This window comes from Sturnus vulgaris, chromosome 28, assembly GCF_052056855.1.
Source record: "Sturnus vulgaris isolate bStuVul1 chromosome 28, bStuVul1.hap1, whole genome shotgun sequence".
Lineage (NCBI taxonomy): Eukaryota > Metazoa > Chordata > Aves > Passeriformes > Sturnidae > Sturnus > Sturnus vulgaris.
Genome location: NC_142270.1, coordinates 1,168,457 through 1,195,572, shown reverse-complemented (window position 1 = coordinate 1,195,572; position 27,116 = coordinate 1,168,457). Strand labels below are relative to the sequence as shown.

Here is a 27,116-nt window from a genome sequence, read left to right as displayed (position 1 = left end):
GCGCACGGGGGCGGGGTCTCTGAGGGTCCCAGCCCCGTTCCAGGGGTGCCCATGTGCATGGAGAGGGGTCTCTGGGGGCCTCAGCCCCATTTTTGGGGGTCCCAGGCCCTGTCTTGGGCCGCCCCCGCGTGGGCGTGGCCATAGCAACAAGGCTCAAAGCGTAGCCACGCCCCCTCTGCGAGGTTTCCGCCCCTTCCCGGAGCTCTCGCGAGAGTTGGTGGCGCGGGCGGGTCCCATCAGGAGCCACCGCCGGTCCCTCAGCGCAGCCCGGCCCGGCTCGGCTCGGCTCGGCTCGATCCGCTCCCAAAGCCCTTCCCTCTCCCTCAGCCCTTCCTGCTCCCTCATCCCGGCCTCTCGTCCTTCCGTCCGCTCTCTCAGCCCTTTCCTCTCCCTCAGTCCGTTCCCTCAGCCCTTCCTGCTCCCTCAGTCCGTTCCCTCTGCCCTTCCCTCAGCCCTTCCCGCTCCCGCATCCCGGCCTTTTCCTTCCGCCCGTTCCCTCAGCCCTTCCCGATCCCCCTTCCCTCTCCCTCATCCCCTTTCCTCTCACTCCGTTTCCTCTCCGCTCAGCTCTGCCTGCCCCATCTCGCCATGAGCTTCCTCTTGTGAGTGTCCGGGCTGCCCTCAGAGGAGGGTCCTGAGGGCGGCCCCGAGGGGCTTCAGCGGAGGGAAAAGGCCCGTGGGAAGGGGCTGGGGGAGGTTATTGGTGGGGGAGTCGTTTATGGAGGAATGGAGGGTTGTTCTTTGAGGGGGTTGAGGGGGTGAAGGGATTCGCGAGGAGAGTGCAGGGCTTTGAGGGGAAGATTTGGGGACTTCAGGAGCTGAAGAAGGCACAGGAGGGCACTTTGGGGAAGGTTTAAGTGGAGTGGTTTGTGCTTGGGCGGGTTCCTGAGTGTGTGTGGAGAGGGGAAGCCCTTGAAGAGAATCCTCGTGAGGGAATGTACAAGGAAAGGTTTCCTCAGCTGTGGGGAAACTGACAGGACCAAAGAAAACAGCCACAAGTTGCACCAGGGGACGTTTAGATTGGATTTGAGGGGAAATTTCTTGGCTGCAAGGGTTGGAAAGGCTGCCCAGGGCAGCGGTGGAGTCCCCATCCCGGAGGGTGTCCCAAACACGGGTGGATGTGGCACTCGAGCAGTGGTGACCGTGGGGACGCTGCTGTGATGGCCTCAATGATCGCGGGGATCCTTTTTTCCAACCATACCGATTTCACGATTCTGTGGCAAACTGGAAATGCTTCTCCCCCTCCTCAGTGGGAGCCGCTCTTCAAAAACATTCAAGCCAAAGAAGAACATTCCGGAAGGATCCCACCAGTATGAGCTCCTCAAACACGCTGAGGCCACGCTGGGCAGCGGCAACCTGCGGCAGGCCGTGATGCTGCCCGAGGGGGAGGACCTCAACGAGTGGATTGCTGTCAACAGTGAGTTCTCTGAGAGAGGGAAAACCCCAAAACCTCGGGGTTTATCCTCAAACAAACCCCTGAATTCCCCATGCTGGGGTGGCTGAGGTGGGATAAAAGCAGCGGAAGCAGGGCCCACGTCAGGGAGGTGTTGTGCAAGGAGGAAGAGACAAAGCTGCACCAAAGCTGCACCGTTGTGGTTTTGGGGTGGGTTTTTAGCAGTTCAGGCTCACGGAGGGGGATTTTGATTTGTGAATATTTTGGGAGTTAGAAAATCAGCATCATCGGCTGTAAAAGCTGCAGCATGAATGATCCATGGAGAAAGTAGAGCTCCATTTCCCCCAAACTCCAGGATTGTGGAGTTTCTTTTTTTGTTTTCTGTTTTCAGATCCAATTTGGTTTGAGCAGCTGCTCCCCCTGGCCTTCACCTTTGCAGCTTTGGAGGTTAGAGAGAGAAAAAAGTAATTTCGAGCAAGGAATGTAGAGATTCAGGCCAAGAGTGCTCAGCCTGAGGAAGGTCTGTCCTGTATTACCAAATCCATCAGGTTCTTGAAGAAGCTGAACCTACTTTTTCCACGGAATGCTGAGTAGAACTGAGGGTGAAAAATGGGCAAATCAATGCAAATCCCTGGATGGCTGAAATGTCTGGAAGTTGGGTGATGTTGTAGAGGAAGGTTTCGGTTTTGCCAAGACTTTAGTGGGACACCTGGGAGGTGCTGCAGCCTCGCTGAGCTCACACCTGGCTCACCCCAGGGCGCTTTCCCTTTGCAGCCGTGGATTTCTTCAACCAGATCAACATGCTGTATGGGACCATCACGGAGTTCTGCACCGAGAGCAGCTGCCCTGTCATGTCTGCAGGGCCCAGGTGAGGGGCAGGCAGAGCTGGAAAAAGGAGAAGAGAAGGGAGCTGGAAAAAGGATGGGACATGTCCAGGTGGGATCGAGGTGCCACGTTTTGCTCGTCTGTTCTCATTTATGGTCACTCCATCTGGGTGTGTCTTTTTTTTTCTCATCCTTCCCTGAATTTGGAAGCTGGCGAGAGGTCTGGTTTAACTGGGAGGGACTGGTCTTGCTGGCAGTCTGAAGGAATCCTGGAATGGTTTGTTTTGGAAGGGACCTTAGATCCCATCCAGTCCCATGGACAGAACAGTTCCCACTATCCCAGGCTGCTCCAAGCCATGTCCAAGCTGGCCTGGGACACTTCCAGGGATGTGGTGAATTTTTAGGAGGCACATTTAATCAGCTTTTAATTTAATTTAATAATTAATAATTTAATTTTAATACTTTAATAATTTAATTTTCATTTTCTCATGTGGTGGCACTGCTCTGTGGGAGAAGGTTGGGGCAGGTGGGAAGTAGAGAGTGAACCCTTTTTGGGGCCACCTGGTTGATTTTAGGTGTGAATTCCTGCAGGGATGCCAGGGTTGGTTCTGCACTTGTGTATTTTGCCAGGGCAAAGCCACAGCTGGGAATCCTCTTCAGGAGGTTGCCAAGGCTCTCAGTTCGTGGGCCCAGCACCCTGTGGGTGCTGTGGGTCTCTCCTACCCCGCAGGATCTGCTCTGCCAGTTCCTGCCTCTATTTTTGGGGCTGTTTCCTGTCACAGCTTCCTGCTCGTTTGCACTGGTGCCCGGGTGATAAACAGAGAGGGTTTTGCTGCTTTTCAAGGATCTTGTAAAACATCTCTGAGTTCAGGGGCCTGTGTTGTTGTGGGGTGATCCCAGGGTCTGCCCTGGGATCTAGAGGCTGTGGGAGAAGTTCTGTGTGGCCCAAATTGCTGGATCTGAAAGCCACTGAAGGGAATTAATCCAGGGAAGGGTGATGATGGCCCTGGTGCTCCTTTGGTCAGCTTTTGGCTCGTTTTAAGGAAATGATGATGTCAGAGGAGGCTGCCACACAGCTGAGGTCATTTTTAACATTTGAGGGGCACTGCAGATCTCTGGGAGCAGGGACAGCATCGGATGGAATGGCTGGAGCTGTTCCAGGGCAATTTGGGATGGAGATCAGGGAAAGGTTCTTCCCCCAGAGGCTCCCCAGGGAATGGGCACAACCTCGAGACTTCCAGAGCTCCGGGAGCATTTGGACAGTGCTCCCAGGGATTGCTGGGGGTCTGTGCAGGGCCAGGGCTGGATTGATGATCCCAGTGGATCAGGATATTCCAGAACTGAGGCTAAAACCGGTCAGCCCTGACCATTGGCTCAGGAAATAGCTTGTTTAGCTAAGCTCTGCTCTCCTCAGCCCTGAGCAACTCGGGCATTGCTCCAGGGCCCGAAATCCCATTTTTCCTGTGGGAGCCAGGGCTGAATCCCCTCCCCCAGGTACGAGTACCACTGGGCCGATGGCACCAACATCAAGAAGCCCATCAAGTGCTCAGCGCCCAAGTACATCGATTACCTGATGACGTGGGTGCAGGACCAGCTGGATGACGAGACCCTCTTCCCTTCCAAGATCGGTGGGTGCAGCTGTGTGCCCTGGGACGGCCCCTCCTGGCTGAGCCACGCCCTGACCCCTGCCTGTCCCTGCCTTCCAGGCGTTCCCTTCCCCAAGAACTTCATGTCGGTGGCCAAGACCATCCTGAAGCGGCTGTTCAGGGTCTACGCCCACATCTACCACCAGCACTTTGACTCGGTAATGAGGCTGCAGGAGGAGGCTCACCTCAACACCTCCTTCAAACACTTCATCTTCTTCGTGCAGGTGAGCTGGGAGGGACTGCACCTTCCCTCTTGGCTTTTGGATTGAAACTTCCAAGATGTCTGGTGGTAACACTCAACTCCCCCTCCATACCCACCCCTTTGTGGTGTTGGGCTTTTGTAGGGTTTGATTTTTTTTGTTGTTGTTGGCTGTAAGTGCTCAAATTTCCCTCTGGGGTTTTAATTACCAATCTGCAGCCAACAAAAACAGAATTGGAGGAGAATTCAGAGGGTTTGTAGCTTAGGAATCGACTTGGAAGGAGCAGCACCATAACCTTTTTTTTTTTTAAAGTTTTCGAGCCTGTTCTGTGACTTGCTGTGCACAGCAACGTGGCAGAAGTTTTGCTGCCCTGAAATTAGATTTCTCCACAAGAAACAGGAGCAGTGCTGGTCCCAGGAGCCACGTGCAAGGTGACCAGCAGCTTTTTCCAGCTTCCTTCCCTTCCTGTGTCTCCTTATCTCCTGCCAGGAGTTCAGCCTGATCGACAGGCGGGAGCTGGCTCCTCTGCACGAGCTGATTGAGAAGTTGGGCTCCAAGGACAGATAAAACCCCCCGGGAGGACCCTTCTGGCCGCTCCTTTTCTGCTTCTTCAGCCACCTCCACGCTTGGCTCCAGAGACTGGACAGCACCGAGTGGCCTCAGTGCTGCTGCACAGGCCCTGCTGGGCTGGGTGGAGGTGGAGCAAGTTCTGTCCTGCACTGGAGCAGGTTCTGTTCCAGCTGCTGCCCAGAGCTCCTCTCTGGACTCTCCAGCCCAAGAGCACACCCGGAGCAGCTCAGCTTATTTTTGGAAGCGCTTTTTTTTTGTTTGGGTTTTTTCTGGATAAAAGAGGTGCACTTTGGCCCAGAGCCTTAAGCTCCCCGTGGGGGGTGAGGAGAAGTGCCTGGCCCCAGTGTGGGCTGTCCCTGTCCCCTGTCCCTGGGTGGGAGGAGCAGCTCTGGCATGTCCCACGGGTCCCTCCTGTGTGGCAAAGGCAATAATAATAAACTTTCTTCCTGCTCTTCTTTCAGAGGAAGAAGGGCTTCTCCTCTTCTTGCACCCTCCCACGGGGCTCTGATTGAACACACAACACGGGATGGGATTCACCCCCAGGGGGACAGCCATGGGCCCCTCCTGGAGCTCTTTATTGGTGCTGGGAGCAGCCTCAGGGCTTGGGGGCTGAGGTGAAGATACGAAGGCCGTGCATGTGCTTGATCTCCTCGCTCAGGGCCTGCAAGGCAAGCGCAGCTCTCAGGGGCAGCTCTGGGCCTGAACCTGCACCCTCAGCCCCACGGGACTGGAGCTGCTGGGATCAGATAAAAAGTGTGGCCCTTGTGCAAAGTCACACACAGAATTCCCAGTGCTGCGTGTGCACAGACCAGACCCTGCAGGGTTTTCTGCACCGAATCCAAAGAGCTTGGGGACCCTACGCAACTCCCCAGTACTGTTGTGCCCCCAGAGAGCGCTCAGACACTGCCCAGGCTCCCCAGGGAATGGGCGCAGCCCCAGAGCTCCAGGAACATTTGGACACTGCTCCCAGAGAGGGGTTTTGGGGTGTCTGTGCAGGGCCAGGATTGATGGGTGCTTGACACCCATTCCATCTGCTCATGCTCCCTCTCTCCCGTTCCCTCTCTCCTGCTCCCTCACAGCCGTTCCCTCTCTCCCATTCCCCCTCTCCAGTTACCTCACACCTATTCCCTTTCCCCTTTCCCTCTCTCCCGTTCTCTCTCTCCCATCCCGTGCCCCAGGGCAGCCCCCAGAGCCCCCTGACCTGGTTCACCATCTGGTGCTGCTGCACCGTGCGCTTCTCCCGGAACTCCTCTGACTCGATGTGAATCTCGTACATGGCGCCGCAGCCTCCTGAGAAATTCCAGTCAGTTCAAGGCAAAGCTTGAGCCAAAGTGAGGCCCCTCCGTGCCCTCACACTCCGGAGCCCTCTGGGGGTCCCGCAGCCGGGAGGGGCTGGGCTCTGGCGGGAGTGTCTGAGGACAATCAAAGCTTTTCCTTACCTGAGATATCCACCACCTTGATGGCCGATGCCCGCGGGAACTTCTCCCGCAGCACCCGCGCCAGCCGCGACTCCCCGTCCGTCTGAGAGGCGAAGCCGCGCCAGGAGCGGCAGCGCAGCAAGAGCTGGGGGGCGAAACAGCCCTGAGGAACCCGGGGGGACCCCAAAAACAGCGGGGAGAAGGGAAGGGAAGGGAAGGGAAGGGAAGGGAAGGGAAGGGAAGGGAAGGGAAGGGAAGGGAAGGGAAGGGAAGGGAAGGGAAGGGAAGGGAAGGGAAGGGAAGGCTGCCAGCACTGGAGGGGGGGCACAAGAAGCTCGGAAAATCGGGAGATGAGGTGAACTGGGAGAAGGAGGGATGGAGACGGGAGTGAGGGAGAGAGGAGGATCGGGAAGAGGGAGAAAACGGAGGATCGGGCGACGGAAACGGGGGCTGGCAAGGCAGCGGGGGGTCTACCTGTACCTGAGGGACATTGCGAGGAGCGGGAGCACCGGGAGGGGCAGTAGGAAAGGGGGGGAACCGGGTAAAGGAGGGATGGAAACGGGAGATGCTTTTTCCCGGCACCGGCACAGCGGCTCCCGGGGGGGGTACGGGGGCGAGCGGGGCTGGGGCACCCTCCCCCACACCGGGGCCCCGGGGCCGCTCACCGTGAGGGACACACAGGGGGACACACAGGGAGGGGACGGGCCGGGAGGGGAGCAAGGGCAGAGGGACACACAGACACGGGGACTGATGGACACTCACCGGGCCCCGGCCCAGCCCCGCCGCCGCCATCCCGGGGCGCGCGCCGGGGTCACCCCCAGCTCAGCCAATCAGCGTGCGCCGATCGCGGCAGGGGGCGGGGCCAGTGCTGCGCTGCCCGAGCGCCCCCTGGCGGCTCGGAGGACCCGGGAGTGGCACCCGACGCCTCGCCCCGAGGGGTCCCCTCGTGACCCCACAGAGTCTGATCCTGACCCCACAAAGGGCTCGTCCCGACCCCTAAGGACCTTCTCCTGACCCCACAAAGATCCTCATACTGACCCCACAAGGAGCCTCATTCTGTCCCCCCTACAGTGTTCCCTCCCGACCCCACAAGGAGTCCCCCCTATCCCCACAAAGAGCTCATCCCGACCCCTAAGGGCCCTCTCCTGATCCCACAAAGTGTTCCCTCCTGACCCCACAAAGGGTCTCACCCTGTCCCCCCACAGGGCCCCTCCTCACCCCCCCGTGTCCTTAAAGAAGGTTCTATCCTGGCCCCCATTCCCATATCCAGGATCCCATTCCACCTCTCATCCCACAGATGGAACCCCATCCTGAACGCCCCCCAAAATGGACCCTGTTCCGCTCTAGCCCCACCTATCCCCTACCCAGAACCCCATCCAGACCTCCCCAAATCCCAAAAACCCCAATCCTGCTCCCCATTCCCACACCCAGAGCCCTATCCCGACCCTCTTCCCCTCCATTCCAGTCCCATTCCAGCAGGAATTCCACACGAGCCTTGTGTTGAGTGCAAAAAATAAATATAAAATTTATTAAAACACCCACAATATTTTAAAGATATCAGGAATAATACAGCCCACGGCCCCGTGGCCGTGCCAACTCAGAATAAAATACAAATTAAAAAAAAAAAAAAACAACAAAACAAAACAACAACAGAACAAAAAGAAACAAAACCAAAACCAGAGGGGAGGGGGAGGGGGAGAATCCAAACTTGCAATTTTTAGGCATCCTAAAAAATAAATTTACTGAAACACTTGGGAAACAGGGAAAAGAAAAGAAGGTTAAGGGGGGAAAAACAACACAAAGAGGGGGAAAAGAAAAAGGGAAAATTATACAAAATAAAATTATCAGCATAAATTTACTGTCCTAGAAGTATCTACAGTTTAATACACGTTAATCCTATTGCCTTGAGACATGGGAAAAAAAATCTACCGGTCCTCAATCCGCCCCGGAAAAAAACTTCATTTCAAGTAACCACAGTCCCGAGCCGACCAAGAAATCTTCAAGTGAATTTTTCGGAGCCGCCGGGACACCCCTGCGGTGTTTTCCCCCTCCACCTGCCGCCGACCCACCTCCCCATCTCGATTATCCAAAAAAAAAAAAAAAAAAAGCCCAACAAAAACGCCGAAACACCCGCCCCGCCTCCGACCGAATTCCCGAATCCGAGAAGAAACGGAGCTAGATTTTTAAATTTGGAATTACCACCTCTTTTTCCTTCGTGCCGCGGTGCAAAAAAACCCTCAAACCACAAAACCAAAATTTAAAAAAAACATCCCACCGGCCAATAAACCTCCTCGCTCCCGGAATCAAAATGAGGCTGAAATTCCGGCGGTTTTGTAAATCCCTGAAGGATGCGGAGAAATGAGGAAAAACCTGGGCGGAAAGGGAAAAAGAGGAGGGCGAAAACGAAGAGGGGGAAATGAAGGAGGAAACACCGCTGCGAAAGGATCCCTGATTTCGGAAAAGCTTCACCCCGGACTCGCTGGCGGGGGCTGGGGGGGGGCTGAGGTATTTGCCTGGGGGGGGGGGGGGCGCGGGGGGAAGGAGTAGCACCAATAAACCCCGAAAAAAAAAGTTTTTTAAAAAATAACAAAACCGGAAAAAAGGGGGGAAAGGGAAAAAAGAAAGAGCCGGGCAGAAGCGGGATGGACGAGGCGGGAGGGGATGAGAGCGAGGAGCTGCGGGAGGGCGGGGCTGAGCCTGGGCAGGGGCTGGACACAGAGATGGACACGGGCTGGACACAGAGATGGTCACAGAGATGGACACGGGCTGGACATGGTGCTGGAAACAGATGGACACAGGGATGGACAAGCCATGGATGCAGTGCTGGACACAGATGGACACAGAGATGGACATGGGCTGAACAGAGTGCTGGGCACAGGGATGGACATGGGGCTGGCGTGGGTTTGGTGCTGTAGGGGAACAGTTCCAGAACTGGGCCTGGCCGGGCAGTGCTGGGGGTCTGTGTGGTGTCATGGAGGTGCCCCAGCAGCACCGAGCTGTGCGCTGTGCCCGTGCAGGGTGGGCAACCACCGTGCCCATGCTCTGTGCCCAACCACCGTGCCCATGCTCTGTGCCCAACCACCATGTCCATGCTCTGGGCAACCACCGTGCCCATGCTCTGTGCCCAACCACCACGTCCATGCTCTGGGCAACCACCGTGCCCATGCTCTGTGCCCAACCACCACGTCCATACACCATGTCCAAGCCCCACGGCTGAGAACTGTGTCCACACACTCCAGCTCAGCACCACGTTCACACACCGTGTCCATGCACCATGGCCAAGCACCACACTCACAGGCTGTGGCCAAGCACTGTGTCCATGCTCCATGTCCATGCTCCATGCCCAGGTGTGTGCCCAAGTGCCGTGTCCACGCACTGTGCCTGAGCACCACGCTCAGGCACCATGTCCACAACACGTGGTCAATCACATCGCGGCCAAGCACCACGGCCATGGTCCATGGCCAAGCACCACAACAGAGCACTGTGCCCAGGAACCATGGCCAAGCACCACAACAGAGCACTGTGCCCAGGAACCATGGCCAAGCACCACAACAGAGCACTGTGCCCAGGAACCATGGCCAAGCACCAAGTCCATGCACCAGGTCTATGCACCATGTCCACTCACCATGTCCACTCAACCATGTCCATTCACCATGTCCACTCACCCTTGTCCACTCACCCTTGTCCACTCATCCTGTCCACTCACCATATCCACACACCACATCTGAGCACCACGTCCACGGTGCATGGCTGAGCACCATGCCCGAGCACCATATCCATGCACCGTGTCCGAGCACTGTGGTCAAGCACTGCCCACACATGTTCACACACCACAGCTGAGCTGAGCACCACATCCATGGTGCATGGCTGAGCACCATGCCCGAGCACCATGTCCATGCACCATGTCTGAGCACTGTGGTCAAGCACCATGTCCACTCACCATGTCCATGCACTGTGGTCAAGCACTATGTCCACTCACCATGTCCACGCACTGTGGTCAAGCACTATGTCCACTCACCATGTCCACTCACCATGTCCAAGCACCATGTCCAAGCACTGTGGTCAAGCACCATGTCCGAGCACCATGTCCATGCACCATGTCTGAGCACCGTGCCCAAGCACCAAGTCTACAATGCATGTCCATGCACCAATGTCCGAGCACCGCGGTCGAGCACCACGTGCATTACGTGTGGCCAAGCACTGGGACTGAGCACCACATCCATGTGTCACGTCCGAGCACCACACTGAGCACCACGGCCGAGCACCATGTCCACAAGGTGTGGCCAAGCACTGTTCCTGAGCACCACATCCAAGCACCACATCCACGAGCTGTGGCCAAGCACCATGACTGAGCACCACATCCACAATGTGTGGCCAAGCACTGAGCCCGAGCACCGCGTCCAAGCACCACGTCTACGTTGTGTGTCCAAGCACCACATCCAAGCACCACATCCAAGCACCACACCCACCATGTGTGGTTGAGCACCATGTCCAAGCACTTATGTCCACACGCCATGTCCGAGCGCTGTGGCCGAGCACCATGACCACACACGTGGCCGAGCACCGTGACCACAAACCTGGCCAAGCACCATGGCCACACACATGGCTGAGCACCCTGTCCAAGCACTGAGACCTCACACCTGGCTGAGCACCACGACTAAGCACCATGTCCACAACGTGTGGCCGAGCACTGAGCCTGAGCACCGAGTCTATGATGAGTGACCAAGCACCATGTCTGAGCACCACATCCACCATGTGTGACCGAGCACCATGACCACACACGTGGCTGAGCACCGTGACCACAAACCTGGCCGAGCACCATGACCATACACCTGGCTGAGCACCCTGCCCAAGCACCATGACCACACACCTGTCCAAGCGCTGTGGCCGAGCACCATGACCACACACCTGGTCAAGCACCCTGGTCAAGCACCATGACCACACACCTGGCTGAGCCCCCCGGACATCACCTCTGAGCACGTCATCCTGGGCCCACACCTGCACCTCGACCCTCAGGGAACGGCTCCACCCGGCGGCACACCTCGGACGCGGCACCTCTTTCAGTTTGCATAAACCCAACCGGCTCCCGGCACGCCTCGAGCTGTCGCTCCGGAATAGTAAACTTCCTTCTCAACGACATTGCTTAATTCTTTTTCTTTTTTTTTTTTTTTTCTTAAATCTTGGTTCCTTAATTTGATATATACATTAGTAGCACCTCAGCGAGATGGAATCAGGCAGAAGCGTGATACAGTTTGTTAAAACACCATAGCACCGTTTGTATTACAAGATTTCATTTAATAAAAATATGCCTTATAGAGCCCACAAAGCGTACTCCAGTATTAAAAGGAAAAATCAGCAATTGAGGCACCTCAGGGATTCTGGTTTCCTTCTCCTTCCCATGCCTCATCCCGAGAGCATCGAGATGGGGGGGACGACCCAAATTGCATCCCCCGTTTCCTGCCCGAGGCGAAGCATCGCGGCCAGAAAAAACAAAGCAGGACTAAGGAGCCGGTCGGGGCTCCCCGTGCCGAGCCCTCCCTGGGGTTCCTACCGCGGGTGTTGTTCTAGCACCATTGTGGCCACGACCTGCTGCAAAATCAGGTCCCCACATCCCACTCATTAAAAACATCCCTCCCCCCGAGCTCCGTGACCCCCGTGGCTTCGGCACAGGGCGGGACGAGCGCGGCCGCCGGGACGGGTAAAGGGAAAAGATTTTGCTTGGAAACAGCCTCTCAGCAGCAAGGGGTAAAGAGCTGTGCATAGATTTCGAGTTTGTGTAGAAGTCTGAAGCGTGCGAATTTGTAATGACTGAGAGTTGAGGTAGGTTAGACGTTTATGTAGTGTAAAAACGTGAGACTGCAGCAGTTCTCGCTCCCCGACCCGCGGCGCCGGCAGCTCCCCGCTCTCCCGGGCTGAACCCGCCGGAGCCAACGCCGCGCCGGACCGACCCCTCCCTGCACCGATAAACCTCTGAGCAAGCAGGACTTAGACAGGTTACACGGACCATCGCCTTCTCTGAGCGCTCCTTCTCCTCCTCCAAGGCACCCCCGTCACGCCAGCCAGAGACCCGGGCGACGCCAGCGGGGCCGGCACCCGAATCCGGCCCCGGATCAGCCGGGTCCCCTCTCCGCGTCCCGAACCACAGCGACACGGCGGGGCGCGGGCATCGCCCGCGGGCATCCCTAGAATCTGACTTGCCGACTCTTACAATCCTGATATGCTATTGGGTATTTGTAAGAAAAGCGGGAATAGCTCGTTGAGTTTCCTTGTCAAATATATGCGACTTTACAGATTACGGTTAAAAATCGAACAAAAAAAAAAAAATTCATTAATGATGAAGGACGGACAAAGCATGTTAAATATTCTGCCAGTATTTACAGTTCTCCCACGATAATCTTGTTTAAAACATACTGCTTCAAGTTGGGGGGAGTGGGGGGAGAGGAAAGAGGGGAGTTGTTTGCTTTTTAAGTTTCGCTTTCATTTTTTTTTTTTTAATCTAGGTGAAAGTGCTTTTAAAAAAATTTCTTTCCCTATTTACAGGTTTAAAATCAGACCACGTAAATGTTCAGGCTGTTTTACCGAGATCCTGCTGATCCGTGCCCGTGCGCGAGGGAAGGAGGGTGACAGTAAACACGAGGTGATCCCGCACGGTGACGGTGTCGGCGCTGCCTCGCTGGCTCTCCAAAAGGCACCTCAAAGTGCAAAAGCAACGACCCCTCCCCACCACGGGGATGCCGGCCCCGGCTCCGGCCACGCCGCGCTCCGGGTGAGCCGCGGGGCGGCTCGGCCGCTCTCCGTCCGTCTCGGCGCGGCTCCGGTGCCAGGCGGGAAGTCTCGGCTGAGAGTGTTCGAAAAGCACCACGCGGTTTGTCGTCGTTGCTGGGTTATTGGTTGGGTTGGGGGTTCGTTTCATTTTTGTTTTTGTTTTTGTTTTTTTGCGGGAAGAACGGTGATCCGTAGGAAGGAGGGATGGCACCCGGGGAGAGAAAGAGCACCGAGCCCCGGCGGCGCTGGCCGCGGCTCGCCGGCACCAGCGGGGAAGGCGGACCCGGCATGGGTTTGACCAGCCAAGTCTTGGGATTCGCTCTTCCCAGAGCCGATTGCACGGAGAAAGTCCCCCGGAGACAGAAAGCACCAGACTTTAGCAACAGTGATGTATAGAGAGCAACACTCGCTATTCACAGTTTGGGGTTGGTTTGTGTTTTTTTCCTGTTTTTTGTATTTTTCGGTTTTTTTCTTCTTCTGTTTTTGTCCCGTCGGCTCCTATGGAGATGCCGCCGCTGCCGCTTGCCCTGGGGCCGTGGGCAAAGGAGCCCCAAGTCCGAGCCCAAGTGCGGCCCCCCGGCAGCAGCATTCTCCAGCCCGGACGTGTCCTGAGGTCTCCGGCGCCTGCAGAGACGCCGGCTTGCTCTGTGGCGGCAGAACCGATCCCGCCGGAGGCGAGGAGCCAAGCGGAGATGCGCCGTCCCGGGACAACGCTGGCTCCTGTTGCTGTGAGAAAGGACTCCTCGAGCTGCAAAAATGGTGTTTTTAGGTCCTTGGAATAAAAATAATCGGATGTTCAGCGTGTCCGGCTGATGGTAAAGCACGTGGTCCCACCAGCCCCCACGTGGCAGAGCTGGAGGGAGTCACCTTTTGCCTTTAAGCTGGTTTGGTGTTCAGGTTGGTTTGGATTCATGATTAGGGTGGTTTTTCAATGTTGGCTTCTCTTTCGAAGATCGGCTTCGTCGTTGTCATCGGAGTAAAAAATAAAATAAAATCAAATCCAACAAATAGGCCATTTTAAGTGGAATTAAAAACCTCTCCTTGCGAAAGGACGCTAGGAAATTCATCCGAGGCTAGATTAAAAAACATGGAGATATAAATATGAGATTACCTAAAATCATCAAACAGCATCATTCCTCTTGGGTTTTTTAACCAAGTTTTGCTTGGTTTGCCAACCCCTCGCCAGGCGCAGCTCTCCGACGGCGTGAGCCCGTGCCGGCTGCGCTGCTCCGGAGTGCGCGCGTTGGGTTCGTTTCCTATGGGTTAGGGTTTTTGTTTTTTTTGTTTTTTGTTTTTTTTTGTGGTTGTTGTGTTTCGCTTCGGTTTTGTCTATTAACTTTTGTTTTATTCTCCCCCACGCCTGAGGAGAAAGCACCACGAAGCAACGCCGGATTCTGGCGCTGCCGAGGGTTGAGGTAAGATGGGGCCATGGCGGTCGCCTCCGTCTCAGATCCAGCGGCTGTAGGGGCCCGTCACCTTGGTGTAGGCGTAGGAGGACACAGTGATGGCGGAGTTGGTGGGGATGGCCACCGCCTGCCGTGTGGGAACTGAGTCCCTCCTCTCCTTGCTGGGCGCCTCGGTCGCCAACGCGCCACCCCACTTGCGCTTCTTGGCAAAGGCTTTGGCATCCGGCGGCAGCCCCAGACGCGCCGCCTCCTCCTGCCGAGCCCGAGCCCGCTCCGCCAGCTGCTTCATCTTGGCCTCCCACAGCGCCAGGCCGTGGTTGGGCTGGTTCAAGTTCTTGTGTTGGTAGAAAACAAGGGAGATGCGGGTGGGGTGGCAGCGGTTGGGTTTCTTCAGTGGGGTGGTGGCGTGGAGCTCACGGCGGGCGCACTCGATGAGGATGGAGCCGTGGGCAGGTGCCACGGCCACGCCGCCGATGTTCTCATCCAGGAAGTTGTGCTCACTGTCCGACCACTCCTCTTCCTCTTCCTCCTCCTCTTCCTCCTCCTCTTCCTCTTCCTCCTTCACCGCCTTCTCTGGCAGATCCTCCTCCAGGCCAAAGGGGTCCCACGGCTTGTCCCGGCGGGGCCCTGCTGCCCCCTTCTCACCCACCGCTGCCTCCCATGGCTTCTCCGGCAGCCCCGGGCTGGGTGCCGGTGTCCTCCGCTCCTCCACCTTCACAGAGCCCCATGGCTCCTCGGGGAAAGTGGGGAGCCGTGGCAGAGGCGAGCTGAAGCCCAGTGACCCCAGCAGGCTCGGGGTGCCTGTGCTGGCCAGCGCCGTCTCCCCCAGCTTGCAGGGGCTCCAAGGTTTCGGCAGCAAGCCCGAGCCGTGCGCTGTCGGCTCTCCTGCCAAGACGTTGGACCACTGCTTCTCCGGAGGTGGCAAGCGCACAGCAGCGTCGAAGGCGCTCAGCTTCTCCCGCCCGCCCGAGCCTGGCGCCAGCGTGCTCCACGAGTCCTCGGCCGTGCTAGTCCTCTCGGGGGAAGCCGTGCCCCGGGGTGCCTTGAAGGGGCTCCACCGCTGCTCCGGTGCCGTGCCGTGCGCAGGGACTGCCGGCAGTGTTAAACCAGTGCCAGGCATGGCTGCAGGGCTGGGAAGGGGCTCGATGGCGGGTGGGGGGTCTGGAGGCTCCTGCTTGATGGGCCGGCTGCCGAAACAGTTCTGTGCAAACGACGGTGCCTCCTCCGAGCCCGAGCTAGTCCTGTGCGCCCCGGCCGTTGCCGCTGCTGCTTTCTGCTGGCTGGCGTAGCGGTTGGCTCGCTCATAGGTGCGCTGGTGATGGTTTTTGCTCCGCACACTGTGCGGGATGGGCTCAGGGAAATTGGCGTTCCCATAGGGGTGGTTGAGGTTCTCCTGCAGCGCCGAGACGTCAGGCTTCTTCTCATAGCCATTGCTCACCCAGCTGCTCCCACTCCTCTCAGGCGCCCCATAATTGAGAAACTGTGAGGGGAACACGTGGTTGCTGGAAAAGCCGTAATACCCGAAGGAGGGAAGCGCGAACTTGGAGTGAAACCCGTTCACGGAAGGCAGATTGGGCTGTGCATAGTAGGAATGGTAAGAGTAAACACTGTTCATGCTGTACGGGTCGGAGGGCCGGCAGCTGCCCAGCACTGAGTAGCTCTCCACCACTGCGTTGCCGTTATACTTGAAGGCGTTGTAATGGCTCTGGGGTTCCACCTTGATGGAAGGTTTCAGCGGTTGCGGGGGTATCCCGCCTTTCAACGCCATACCTGTGGGACAGCACACATAGCCCCCATGACCTGCCAGCCGAGGAAGGCACTGGAGGGGAGCCAGGACCCCAGAACTGTTGGCCAGACTCACAAATCCCACAGTGATGGGTTTGCCAGCCAACAGCAGAGGTTGCTATCACTTGCCATCACCTGGCACACCAGCATCGATTCACACCTTCATGAAAACCCAGGTGCCACATAGATGCCATCCAGCACCACAACACAGCAGCCCAAGAAAGTACCCAACCACATCCCCATCCCCTCACGCGCTTTCCGGGCGGCTCAGGGTGGCAGGACCTCACCTCTGCCCCCGTTACCTGCATTTGGCTGGAGGGTGGGGAGCTCGAGTGCTTCCTGCTTTATCTTCTCTGGCGTCATCAGCTTCTCTTTCTGCAGCTTCTTCTTCTCAGCAGCAGCTCTCCTGGCTTCCAGCTGCCGCTGCCGGCAGGACTTGGCAGGCTCAGGCAGCTTGCGGACCTCGCGGGGGAAGGACGTGAGCACCTGGATGGCCCCGCTGCCCACCTTGGCGTTCTGGTTCTCCTCACTGCCAAACTCATCCGTGCTGGACATCTTGTAGAGGGGGAGGACGTGCAGCTGCTCATCTTCGGGAATTTTCCCCACCACACGATTGTCTTCCTTCGTCAGCGTGCAGACCTGGCCAGAGCAGGTGCTCTCAGTGGGATGCTGATGGATGTGGCCTGTGCTGGACAAGCCAAACCTCCCACTTCTTCCCCACACTGATGTGAAGCCACAAGCAGCCTGGCATCCCCCCAGCCTGCTCTGGTCCCCAGCTGCTATTTGGAAACCTCCCATGGGGTTTGGGTTGAACAAAATTAGGTGCTGGTCCCTGTTAGACCTGAGCAGCTCATGTGAGATGTGCCCACAGCAAAGACATGCAGTCACACGGATGGGACAGCTGGGGATGGAGCCCCTCAAACAGGAGCATCCCAAATTAGGGGGGAGCACCTTGAAAAGCCCTGCCTGGCACGTGCTTACCACAGTGCAGCCGTTGTAGAGGTTATGCTGGTCCTTGTGAGCATGAGCACAGAAGTCCATGCACGCTGTCACTCCCGAGAATGGCCTCCCCTCCTTCAAGCCCAGCCGGCAGTCGATGGCTACATCCTCATTGGTGACCTGTGGAAGGAGGAGCTGGTTACCCAAAATCCCCCAACACCCATTCCAGCTGTGTGGCCACTGTTGCCGAGGGATGGGATGACCAGGACCTGGTTTTGGTAGGCTTGTGGCGCCAGCCTCTTGTAAAGCGGAGCAACCTCAGTGGCCAAGTCCTGAAAGCTTCTCCGGAGTAGCTCTTCCTGTGGTAGGGAAAAGAGGAGGATTTTACCCAGGGGTTTCAGAGCCCACAGACACCACACCCAACACTTCCCACCACATCCACCACAGCACAAAGCACGTGGCTTAAATTCCTTGTGAGGATTTGGCTGTTCAACCTCCAGCCTCACTTTCTGTTGTGCTTTCACTTGCTCGACCCTCTGGCTCTTCCCTGGGATTTCTATAGAGGCCCCATTCTCTTCCTCATCTCTCTAGTCCATAAAAAATCCCACAAGAAATCCTATTTTCAGAATCCTAAGAGGAAAGGAGCTCCAAACCACCCCACTCCACCCATATCACCCACCTCTTTGGGATTGTCTCCCACCAGCCTGAACTTGCGGGGAGTTTTGCTGCGGGCGTATTTGCAGCCATTGAAGTACATGCTCCAGGAGCAGCCAAAGGAGAAGGAAGCCCCGCAGGTGTTGGGGTCCTTGCCCTGGCAAGCACAGGTCCGGCTGTGGGGGGGACACGGAGCAGGAGCATCAGCCACCAGTGCCACACAGTGCTGGCAGCTCTGGGAATGGGAGGGACCCCGCATCCCATTCCCACATCCCATTCCCGCATCCCATTCCTGCATCTTGTTCCTGCATCTTGTTCCTGCATTCCATTCCTACATCCCATTGCCACATCCCATTCCCACATCTCGTTCCTGCATCTTGTTCCTGCATCCCGTCCCTACATCCCATTGCCACATCCCATTCCCACATCTCGTTCCTGCATCTTGTTCCTGCATCCCGTCCCTACATCCCATTCCCACATCCCATTTGTGCATCTCGTTCCTGCATCCCATTCCTATATCCCATTCCCACATCCTATTGCTGCATCTTGTTCTCCTATCTTGTTCCCAAATCCCATTCCCTCATCCCATTCCTGCATCCCATTCCCACATCCTGTTCCCACCCCCCATTCCCACGCCCCATTCCCACCCCCCATTCCCACCCCCCATTCCCACTCCTCATTCCCACCCCCCGTTCCCCCACCCCATCTCCCCAGCCCGGGCCGTGCAGTGCTGGCAGTGGGACTCACTCGTCGTTGAGGCCGCAGCGGCGGCTGGTGGGGTTGCCATACTTGGTGAGGGTGTCGGTGAGCTCCTGGTACAGGGTGTCCCCCAGCGTGCGGGGGATGCCCTCCCAGGCCAGGATGAGGATGATGATGACGGCGTTCTGGCAGTGGTGGCCGGCCCGGTGCCGCACCAGGCACAGCAGCTTCTCCTCTTGGTTGTGTCTGCGGATCACCTGGGAAACAGAGGAGCCAAGTCAGACTGCTCCAACAAACACCTCCCAGCTGGGGAGGATCCCACAGGTGGGTCCTGGGTGTCCTGGATGCCTTCCCCAGTGCCCTGTGGGGTGTGTGGGGGCAGAGCTGGGCATGTTCCCATGGCTGCATTCACCCCGGGGGCTTTGGGAGGCTGGGGGGAGCTGCTGGCACTGGCCACGCCGTTCCACAGGTGCCGAGGCTGGGAAGCCCCAAGGAATTTGTCTCACTTCCTCCTTTCCAGCCACAAATCGAGCAGCCCTCCCCTGCCCACTGTGGCCACACCAGCGGGGGAACTGCTGGTCCCCAGGCGTGGAGGGGACGAGCTCAGGGAGGCTGCAAGGGGGATGAAAGGCACTCACCCACTTGGCGATGGGGCAGCCCCGGGAGCTCTTGCCCTCCTTGCCCGTGTAGATGACCTTCTCAATGCGGATGGCCTTGCCCTTCTCGCCATACCTGCAGGGGCACGGCCGTCAGCCCCACAGCCCCCACATGTATGAGAGCCCCACTCACCTTCACGGGCCCCACTCACCCTCAGGAGCCCCCATTCACCCTCACAAACACTCACTCATCCTCACAAACACCCACTCCCCTGACAGGACCCTACTCACTCTCCAAGGCCCCCTCTCGATAGGACCCCACTTCACCTGATAGGACCGCATTCACTTTCTCCAGTCCCTACTCACCCTGACGGGACTCCACTCATCTGACAGGACCCCACTCATTCTCTCAAGTCCCCACTCACCTGACAGGACTCCACTCCCCTGACAGGACCCCATTCACCCTCTCAAGTCTCTAGTGCCCTGACAGGACCCCAGCCCCTCCCACACTCTCAGCCCCCTGCTGTCCCCGTGCTGAGGGGCTCTTACCGCTCCTCCATGAGCTCCCGGATGGAGGCCACGGTGGGCCCCGAGCCCAGGTGGGTGTAGTATGGCCCCTCATCCTTCTCCACGATTTGCTCTGCAGAGATGGGAGTGGGGAACAGAGATTTTGGGGTCTGCACCTTTGCCGGCTGCCCCAAAGGATTCCAAACACCCCAATTCCCTCAAACTGAGCTCTTCTGCATCAACAATCAAGGGTTTGTTAAACAGCAACTCCTCATTCCCTGCTCTGGAAGATTCTGCCAGCACTGAAATGCTGCTGGGGAATGGACCCTCACCCATCAACACCCACTCCTGAGCAGCCACAGCCCTTCCAAGCACCCTGGCCGTGACCATGGGAACCTGCTCTGGCCACTGGAGCTCTGCTGAGAGGGAAATTCAGATTCCAAACTTCATCCTGGATCCCCTGCTCTCCACCAGCTCCTACCCAGGGCTCCCGTCCAGAACCTCTCCCAGCCACCAGCCCAGCTGGACACTGCCAAAGCCATCACAGGAGGATGTGGGGGCAGGAAGTTATTGCTGCCTGCCTCAAGCTTTTCCCAGAGGATTTGGGGATGCTCATGGGATGCCCTGAGCTGGTTGAGCCCATATGAGGAAGGAGCTGCTGCATGGGGGAGAGGCAAAAGGATGAGGGGGCTACAGGAGAAAGATCTGGGCCATAGGAGAAGGATTTGGGCTATGGGATAAGGACACTGGTGCTACAGGAGGATCTTGGAGTTACAGGAGATAGATGCTGGAGCTGCAGGAGGATCCAGGGGCTGCCAGAAGAGGACCCTGGGGCTTCAGGAGAAGGACACTGGGATACAGCACTGCAACCAACACCCCCCTCACACAACAAACCCCTGGGGGCTTTCAGGGCACGAAGGAGCCGGTGTGGGAAGCCATGGATGGCCCAGACAGTCCCAGGGGGCAGGGTGGATCCCTCTGGCACACACACGGGGGTGCTCCAACGCTGTTGGCTGGGATGTGCCCAGCACCACGTCCAGGACTGGTCTGTCTTTGCATCCCTCTGCTCTTCACTGCCCTAATTTTCATTCCCCTCATGTCCAGCTGGCCAGGAGCCAGGCTGAGGAGAAAGCCGGGCTCAGCTGGGCTGCAGCTGTCCAGACAGGGATCAATACAGGACACGTGGAAAAGGCTCATTTTATTACAGCCTCCAACAGCACCGAGCCCAATAAAGCACCAAGCCCAGCTCCTGCTGCATTTCTTTCTCCCACAGCTTTTCCTGAGAGAAAACAGAGAAGTGGAAGGGGGGGAATCCCCCCTCTCCCAGCCCCTAAACAAATCTTTTCATGGCAGATTGGGTTTGAGCAGCTTTAGGAAAGCTTTCCCTCCTCTCTATAGAGTTTGGGTTCATTCCTGCTGCCATTTACAAGCAAATAAATTAATAATCAGAAACCCCACTAATAACGTGCAGCTTATGCTTAGCCCAGGGCCTCCTCTTCCAGCAGTAAGGGGGTCATTTTTCCAGCTGGATGCCCCAAATCCTCACCCTGCTGCTCCTAGGGGAGTGCATAGGTCCAGTCTAAATATAAGGGAGGGAATATCCAGCTCCCCACACTCAGATGGAGGTGGACTAAAAGGACTGGGTAGGAATTCTCTAGCACTTACTGCAAAGCCTAACAAATGCCAACACAAACCAAAAAAAAACCACACAAAAAAAACCCCCAAAATCTGAGAATTTGGTGATTTTTCAATGCATCCCAGTTGGATTGGCCAGCAAACAAGGCAGCACCCCAGCAGCAAGTATTTCTCCAGTGACAAGCATCAAGCCAAAGTTTGGGTTACTCAAAGCAACCTGAAACAGCTAATTTGGCTGAAAATACCAGGAATAGCCAGGTGAAAGGAGGTTTAGGTGGGTTTTGGCACTGGGACCACCATGGATTCATGGGATTCAGCTGGTTAAGGTTAAATAGAAGGAAAACCCAGCAGTTTTGCTGCTCATCCAATCCCCCCTCGGCACAGCCAGTGGCACCCGTGCCACCCCCGCGGTGACGGAGGCAGGCACTCGGGATTTCCATCCAACAGCAAAACTAAGAGAGGAGAAGAGAAAGAAAAGGGAGCTCCACAGCACCAGGGTTTCACCACGTGAGGGCCTTACCTCCCCAGAACCCGGGGCTTTGCTGGCACCACGGCTCTGCTCCAGCATCCACCCAGGCCAATCCCACTCTGCAAAGCCCTCAATCCTCACTCTGCCTCCCTCCTCACCACCCCCAGCACGGCTGCTCGCTCACCAACACAGTCACAGGTGGGGAATTCTGCCTGTGCCCTCTTGGCTGGGGTGTCCAGGAGGCTTTTGGTCGGTGTGTCCAGGTATTTCAGCGGAGACTCCAAAAAGCCGCTCAGGGTCGGCGTCAGCGGTACCTCGTCCTTGGTGGGTGTTCTGTCGACATCGTCTGCATCCGGGTTTTGGCTTTCCTCAGAGTAAAAACACGTGGTGGACACCACGGTGATAGCACCAGAAGACTCGATTTTGATCTGTTTGGGGGAGCGGGCAGTGAAGGGTGGCTCTGACAGCAGCCCCTTCCCTGGAGAGATGCTTTTGGGTCCGGCTTGGGGAGTGCTGCTCGAAGCCGGGGTGGTGGCAGCGGTGGTGGCAGCGGTGGTGGCGGGGGGGGACCCTTGCGGGGCTGGTGCTGGCCCCCCCGGCAGCTCGGCAGCCCCAGGCGCGAGCGGGGCAGGCGTCTCGGGAGGCGGCAAGTTGAAATTCTCCCCAAACTCGGCTTCAAATTGTCGGATGAGCTCTTCCAACTTGTCATCCACCATGATGGGAGCTGAGGTGGCCGGCGGGGGGGCAGCCGGCGCTTCCTCCGAGCCAGTCGAGCCCGCCGGCGCCGAGTGAATTTGGGGGCCCCGGCCGGGGGCACCCCTTTCCTGAGAGTCGGAAGCCGGGGGGACGCCGTCCAGGGGGTTTGGTGGCAGGGGGCATGCGGCGGGCAGGGGTAGTGCAAGAGGCTGGTGCGGGAAGGCCGGCGGCGGCGGCGGCAGCTCCGTTTGCATCTCTTCAGCGGGGGGTTCGGCGGGGGGTTCGGCGGGCGCCCGAAACCCCTCCAGGCTGATCTGCCAGAGGGGAGGGAAGAGCGGCTGCGAGTCCTTCTGCTTCGCCTTCTTGATCTGCACTTGTTTGCGGAGAGGTTTGGCCGGCGGGGGCTTTTCAGGCGGCGTTTTCTTCTTCTTCTCTTTGGGCTGCTTTTCAAAGGGCTTGGGGGGCGCGGCAGGGGCGCTGGGAGCCCACCAGCCGCTCTGCCGGTCTGGGGGTGTCGCCGTCGTCGCCAGGCTTTGCTCGAGGAAGAGGCTGCGCTTGTGGTGGAGATGCTGCTGCAGGACCAACTGCGTCTTCTTGTGCAGGTCAGGCTCCGGCGGTGCCGGCGGCAAGCGGGGGCCGCCCGGTGCTTCTTTGCTGGGTGCTCGTTCGGGGGGTTCTGTTTTGGGGGCTGCCACTTTGCCGGCCGTCGCTTCGGGTCTCTTGAAAGCAGCCTTGATGTAGTCGTCAGCATTACCCAGCAGCTGCTCCAGCTCTGCCATGGGGTCTCCAGCCCCCGCTGCCCCCTCGGCCTCCAGCCCCCAAGTGGCCGCGAAGTTGCCCCGCGGAGGCGCCGCGCCGAAAAATGGCTCAGGTGCTGCTCCCGGCTCCGGAGGGTACCGGGGCTCATCCCCTCGCTGCCACGCGGCCCCCGGCGGGCCGAGGGGGCCGGGGCCGAAGGGGATGGCGGGGGGTGGCGGCGGCGGCGGGGGCTGCCCATTGCCCGCGGGCTGGGGCAGAGCGGCCGAGAGCTGCGTGAGGGCTTCGATGGCTATGGCGGTCTGCAGGCTGATGTTCTTCTCCTTGGCGATGGTCAACGCGCTCTGGGAAAAGGGGAGGCCGTCGGGCGGGCACGGCTCGGCAGCCTCAGGCACCGGCTGGGGGTCGATAGCACCTTCTGGGGGAGGAGGCGGGGGGATGGCGGCGGCGCGGGGCCGAGGTGACGCCAGCTCTTCTCCGAGAGCCGTCTTGATCTTCTGCTCCAGCCATTCCAGGTAGTCGGGACACTCGGGGCCGTCGCAGTTGCAGTTGGGAGGCTTCACACCGTGCTTGGCCAAAGCCAGGGCGGCCTTGAGGGCGTGCAGGTCCTCTCCCCGTGGCACCCCGTCTGCCGTGCCCAGCCCACCCCGGCTCATCTCCGAGTCAAACTTCTCGTACAGCAGAGACGGCGACCCCGGCGGCGGGAGCCGGTAGGAGGAAACGGCTTCGGCCACCGCTGAAAAGGCCACCAGGTTCCGGACGTCTTCCAAGTGGGCTTTGCCAGCGGCGGGCTGCTGGCCCGGCGACCACCCGCTGGGCTCCATCAGCACGGTACCCCCCGCCTCCGGCCGGCCCCCATTCACCAGGCTCAGCCCGCTGCCCTCGTTCAGCCGCCTTTCTTCCACATAATTAACTGGCCCTTCTTCCATTTGGCTTCTGCTGGGTCCATCAACTGCGTCGCCCGCCGAACCTGTCTGTGAGGAGGGAGAGAGAAGACTCGTGAGCATCCCCACGTGCCAGCGCCCCTAACCCTATTTTTTTCCCTCCATTTCCTTTAGTTCCCCTTTCCTCGTCTCATTTTCTGACGGGGGAAGAGGGATGAAGACGCATAAGAGCCACGCGAGAAAGCGATCGCCGCCGGCAAAGCCACGCGGGTTCTGCCCGGCTGAGAGAGGAGCAGCTCGGCTCGGAAGGCGGCCCCATGCCACCCACGTCCCCTCCCCGCCACTCGCTTTCGAAATTGCTCACGGGATTTCCATCACCCACCAAGCGCGACACGCACAGGGTGGGACAGGGAGGGTGTCCTTGGCTGCGGTGACATCGTTTGCCCCCAGTGAAGGAAGCAGCACAAGGTGGAGAGGAGGGGGTTTTTGGAGCTGGGCCATGAGCCAACATCCTGGCCGGGAGCAGCCGGGGGGCCGCGGCACGGCAGGAAGCCGCCGAGTTGGCTACGCCGGTGCCAGGGGCTGCTTTCACCTCAAATAACCCAGTGCTGTATCAACACGGCTGCTGGCAGCACCGGTGGCGTGCCAGGGACACACCAAAACCACCCGGCCACGCCAGCACCAGGCAGTGGCACCCAGGGAGCCAAACACCCCAGCTCTGGGCTGGACACCCCGACTAAGACCCTCCAAGGGGTTCTGCCAGGGATGGAGGGGGTCTTGATGTTCTCTGAGGTGCCGTCCCACCTCGGCACTGAGGATTTCGGGCTGTTTGCCGATAACCAGGGGGAGCTTCCGTCAAGCTAAAAATACAGCAAAGTTCACTGGAAAAATCGTGCCAAAGCAAACAGAGGCTGTGGGCAGAGTTTCCTGCCTCTGGACGGCGGCTCGTGGGAAGGATCCGCAGCTCAGATTCGTGGGGAGACCCGAAGTACAAAGTTACGGCTCCGAGTGAAGCCGGTGTTCAAAGTGCCTGTGTGTGGCTGTTTTAACCCTTCAGGCACCACGGAGTCCTTCACTCTCCGCGCTGAGAGCGTGAGCAGAGCCACGCTGGAGAGATAAGGCGGCTACTGACTCCGGCGAAACCTCGGAAGAACCACTCCCAGCACCACTCTTTCCAAAAAAAAACCTTTTCCCCAGCGGTGGAAACCCCCAGAGGAGCACAGTGCGATCGCTCCGGCATCACCCCAGTGCTGCCGTGGGTTTTTAGAGGGGCTCCGGTGCCTCCGGGGCACCCGCGGAGCCGCGAGCGATGGGACCAGTCCGGCAGGTCTGGGGAGAAAGCGCTTGCCCCGCAGGCCGAGCAGGGTGGGGACAGCACGCCTCCGCTCTCCTTTGCAAACCCGGCCTCGCCCGTCCTTCCTACGCCGTCATCTTCCTCCTCCTCCTCCCGCCCAGCCAAAGGGGATTTCCCCAAGTGCCTGGGAGATAAACGCTCTGGCCCCTCCGAGGGTTCGGGGGGACACGCTGGTGGCCCCGAAGTGTCACAGCGGTGATGCCAGCCCAGGGAAATGATGGCAAACCTGTTTTGCTCCGGGTGGGGAGAGGCCTCAAGGGTTTCCCCAGGGAGGAACCTGATGGGAAAGGGCAGGGAAGGCCCCAAAAATCAGCCGCAGGGCCAGGGAGGCACCTTGGACTGCTCCATCCCATAAATTGGGTTATGGAGCCGGGTTGGGAATGTAGGAAAATAGTCCACCGTGTGAACTAAAGGAAGGAGCAAACATCCCCCGCTGTTCCTAAAGGGTTAACCCGAAAGCCACAGCCTTACCCAAATCACTGGAGGAAAAAAACTCTCTCTCTCTCTCTCTCTCACACACACACACACATAAATACAAATAAATAAATAAATAAATAAATAAATAAATAAATATACATAACAAATTTTTTTCCTGGCTCTCCCATCCACCTCTTTTGTTGCTGGCCCTGTTGGCTAGGAGATGAAAAGACCTCGCAGCTTCTTCCCTAAAAATCGACTCTGGCTGCATCCGCAGCAATTCCCCCCTCTCTGCCATGAACCCCAGTTCCTCCGCCCTTAGCCTATTTTCCTCGGAAAAAGTGCTGGCTGCCCAAATCTCCTGGACCTCCTTCCATTCACCCCGGGAAAGGATAAAAGCTGGGGAGAGGAGGCAGAGGGGGAGGGGAGGAAATAAACTGAAATAAAGAGAAAACCAAGCGATATGGTTCGGGTTAATTTAGCTGCTCCTGCACATCCCCTTCTGCATCCTCCGCTATAAAAGGGGAGAAAATCTCCATGAGGACAAAAACTTTTTTTTTTTTTAGTCCGTTTTTCCTCTTTTTTTTTTTTTTTTTTTTTTAATTTGCCCCCCACCTCCCAGTTTAAATGCCTTAAACAGACGGAAGCAAAGGGAAAAAAAAAAAAGCCAAAAAAACACAACAAAACCACACAGGCTTGGAGCGTTTCCAGCCTGGGCTGCGCTCCCTGGGAATAGTCCGGAGCGGTTTGTAAGGCAGCGAGCGCTGGGGAGCGCGGCGGGGGCGCGGTGCCGGATTCGGGGACGGCACTTACGTGTGCACGGCAGGGAGGAGAAGCCGCGGGCGACGGCGGCACCGTCCGGGCCAGGAGAGACCGAGCGGGAGCCCCGGGAGCCCCGGCCCTCCCCGCCCCCCGCCAAAGCAGCTGCAGGAGCCATTAGTGCCGGCGCCGCGCGCACGTACGGACCGGTCGGCGGACGGACAGACGGGCGGACGGACGGACAGACGGACGGACAGTGGAGGCTCCAAGCCGGCCCTGCCGCCCGCCCGCCTTGGCCGGGTCCGGAGAGCCGCCTCGATCCCCACGGGGAGCACGAGGGGGACCCGGCGGGGAGAGACGGCCACAGCTCTGGAGAAAGCTGCCCTAGAGATTCACCGTCCCCACCGTCCGAGAGATCCTCTGCCCTAGAGATCCACCGTCCCCACCGTCCTAGAGATCGTCTGCCCTAGAGATCGTCTGTCCTAGAGATCCACTGCCCTAGACATCCACCGTCCTAGAGATCCACCGTCCTAGAGATCCACCGCCTGGGAGATCTGCTGCCCTACAGATCCCCTGCCCTAGAGATCCACTACCCCAGAGATCCACAGTCCTAGAGATCCTCTGCCCCAGAGATCCCTTACCCTAGAGATCCACTGCCCCAGAGATCCCTCTGCCTTAGAGATCCACTGCCCTACAAATCCCATTGCCCTACAGATCCTGCTGTCACATGTCCTGCTCCCCTAT

At 58.1% G+C, this 27,116-nt stretch overlaps 3 protein-coding genes across 3 annotated transcripts in view; 1 reads left to right on the top strand and 2 right to left on the bottom strand.

Moving 5' to 3' along the window:
- Positions 1-203: 203 nt before the first annotated feature.
- MOB1A (MOB kinase activator 1A) lies at positions 204-5,099 on the top strand. The gene is made up of 6 exons (XM_014892113.2): positions 204-602; positions 1,251-1,417; positions 2,168-2,261; positions 3,712-3,845; positions 3,924-4,087; positions 4,553-5,099. Exons 1-6 carry the CDS (start codon positions 589-591, stop codon positions 4,628-4,630), a joined length of 651 nt encoding a protein of 216 aa, XP_014747599.1. The 5' UTR covers positions 204-588; the 3' UTR covers positions 4,631-5,099.
- A 61-nt stretch (positions 5,100-5,160) lies between these two features.
- Positions 5,161-6,916, bottom strand: BOLA3 (bolA family member 3). The gene is made up of 4 exons (XM_014892089.2): positions 6,814-6,916; positions 6,073-6,196; positions 5,835-5,923; positions 5,161-5,294 (listed from the first exon to the last, which is right to left on the bottom strand). The coding sequence occupies exons 1-4, from the start codon at positions 6,841-6,843 to the stop codon at positions 5,229-5,231; spliced, it is 309 nt and encodes a 102-aa protein (XP_014747575.1). The 5' UTR covers positions 6,844-6,916; the 3' UTR covers positions 5,161-5,228.
- A 630-nt stretch (positions 6,917-7,546) lies between these two features.
- Positions 7,547-27,116, bottom strand: part of TET3 (tet methylcytosine dioxygenase 3) — a 28,380-nt gene continuing 8,810 nt past the window's right edge. Inside the window, exons 2-10 of the mRNA XM_014892088.2 lie at positions 21,691-23,932; positions 19,445-19,535; positions 18,938-19,031; positions 18,348-18,556; positions 17,626-17,776; positions 17,216-17,305; positions 16,989-17,126; positions 16,310-16,646; positions 7,547-15,992 (exon numbers count right to left, since the gene is read on the bottom strand). Of these exons, the coding sequence (XP_014747574.2) occupies positions 14,263-15,992; positions 16,310-16,646; positions 16,989-17,126; positions 17,216-17,305; positions 17,626-17,776; positions 18,348-18,556; positions 18,938-19,031; positions 19,445-19,535; positions 21,691-23,932 (5,082 nt within the window). The 3' untranslated portion in view covers positions 7,547-14,262. The remainder of the gene's footprint in view (positions 15,993-16,309; positions 16,647-16,988; positions 17,127-17,215; positions 17,306-17,625; positions 17,777-18,347; positions 18,557-18,937; positions 19,032-19,444; positions 19,536-21,690; positions 23,933-27,116) is intronic.

Coding starts and splice junctions, on each gene's coding strand:
- BOLA3 (XM_014892089.2), bottom strand. CDS start 6,843: ATGGCGGCGGCGGGGCTGGGCCGGGGCCCG. Junction 6,197..6,813: donor CGGGGCTGGGCCGGGGCCCG/GTGAGTGTCCAT, acceptor TTCGCCCCCCAG/CTCTTGCTGCGCTGCCGCTC. Junction 5,924..6,072: donor CAAGGTGGTGGATATCTCAG/GTAAGGAAAAGC, acceptor GGAATTTCTCAG/GAGGCTGCGGCGCCATGTAC.
- MOB1A (XM_014892113.2), top strand. Junction 1,418..2,167: donor CGAGTGGATTGCTGTCAACA/GTGAGTTCTCTG, acceptor TTCCCTTTGCAG/CCGTGGATTTCTTCAACCAG. Junction 2,262..3,711: donor GTCATGTCTGCAGGGCCCAG/GTGAGGGGCAGG, acceptor CCCCTCCCCCAG/GTACGAGTACCACTGGGCCG.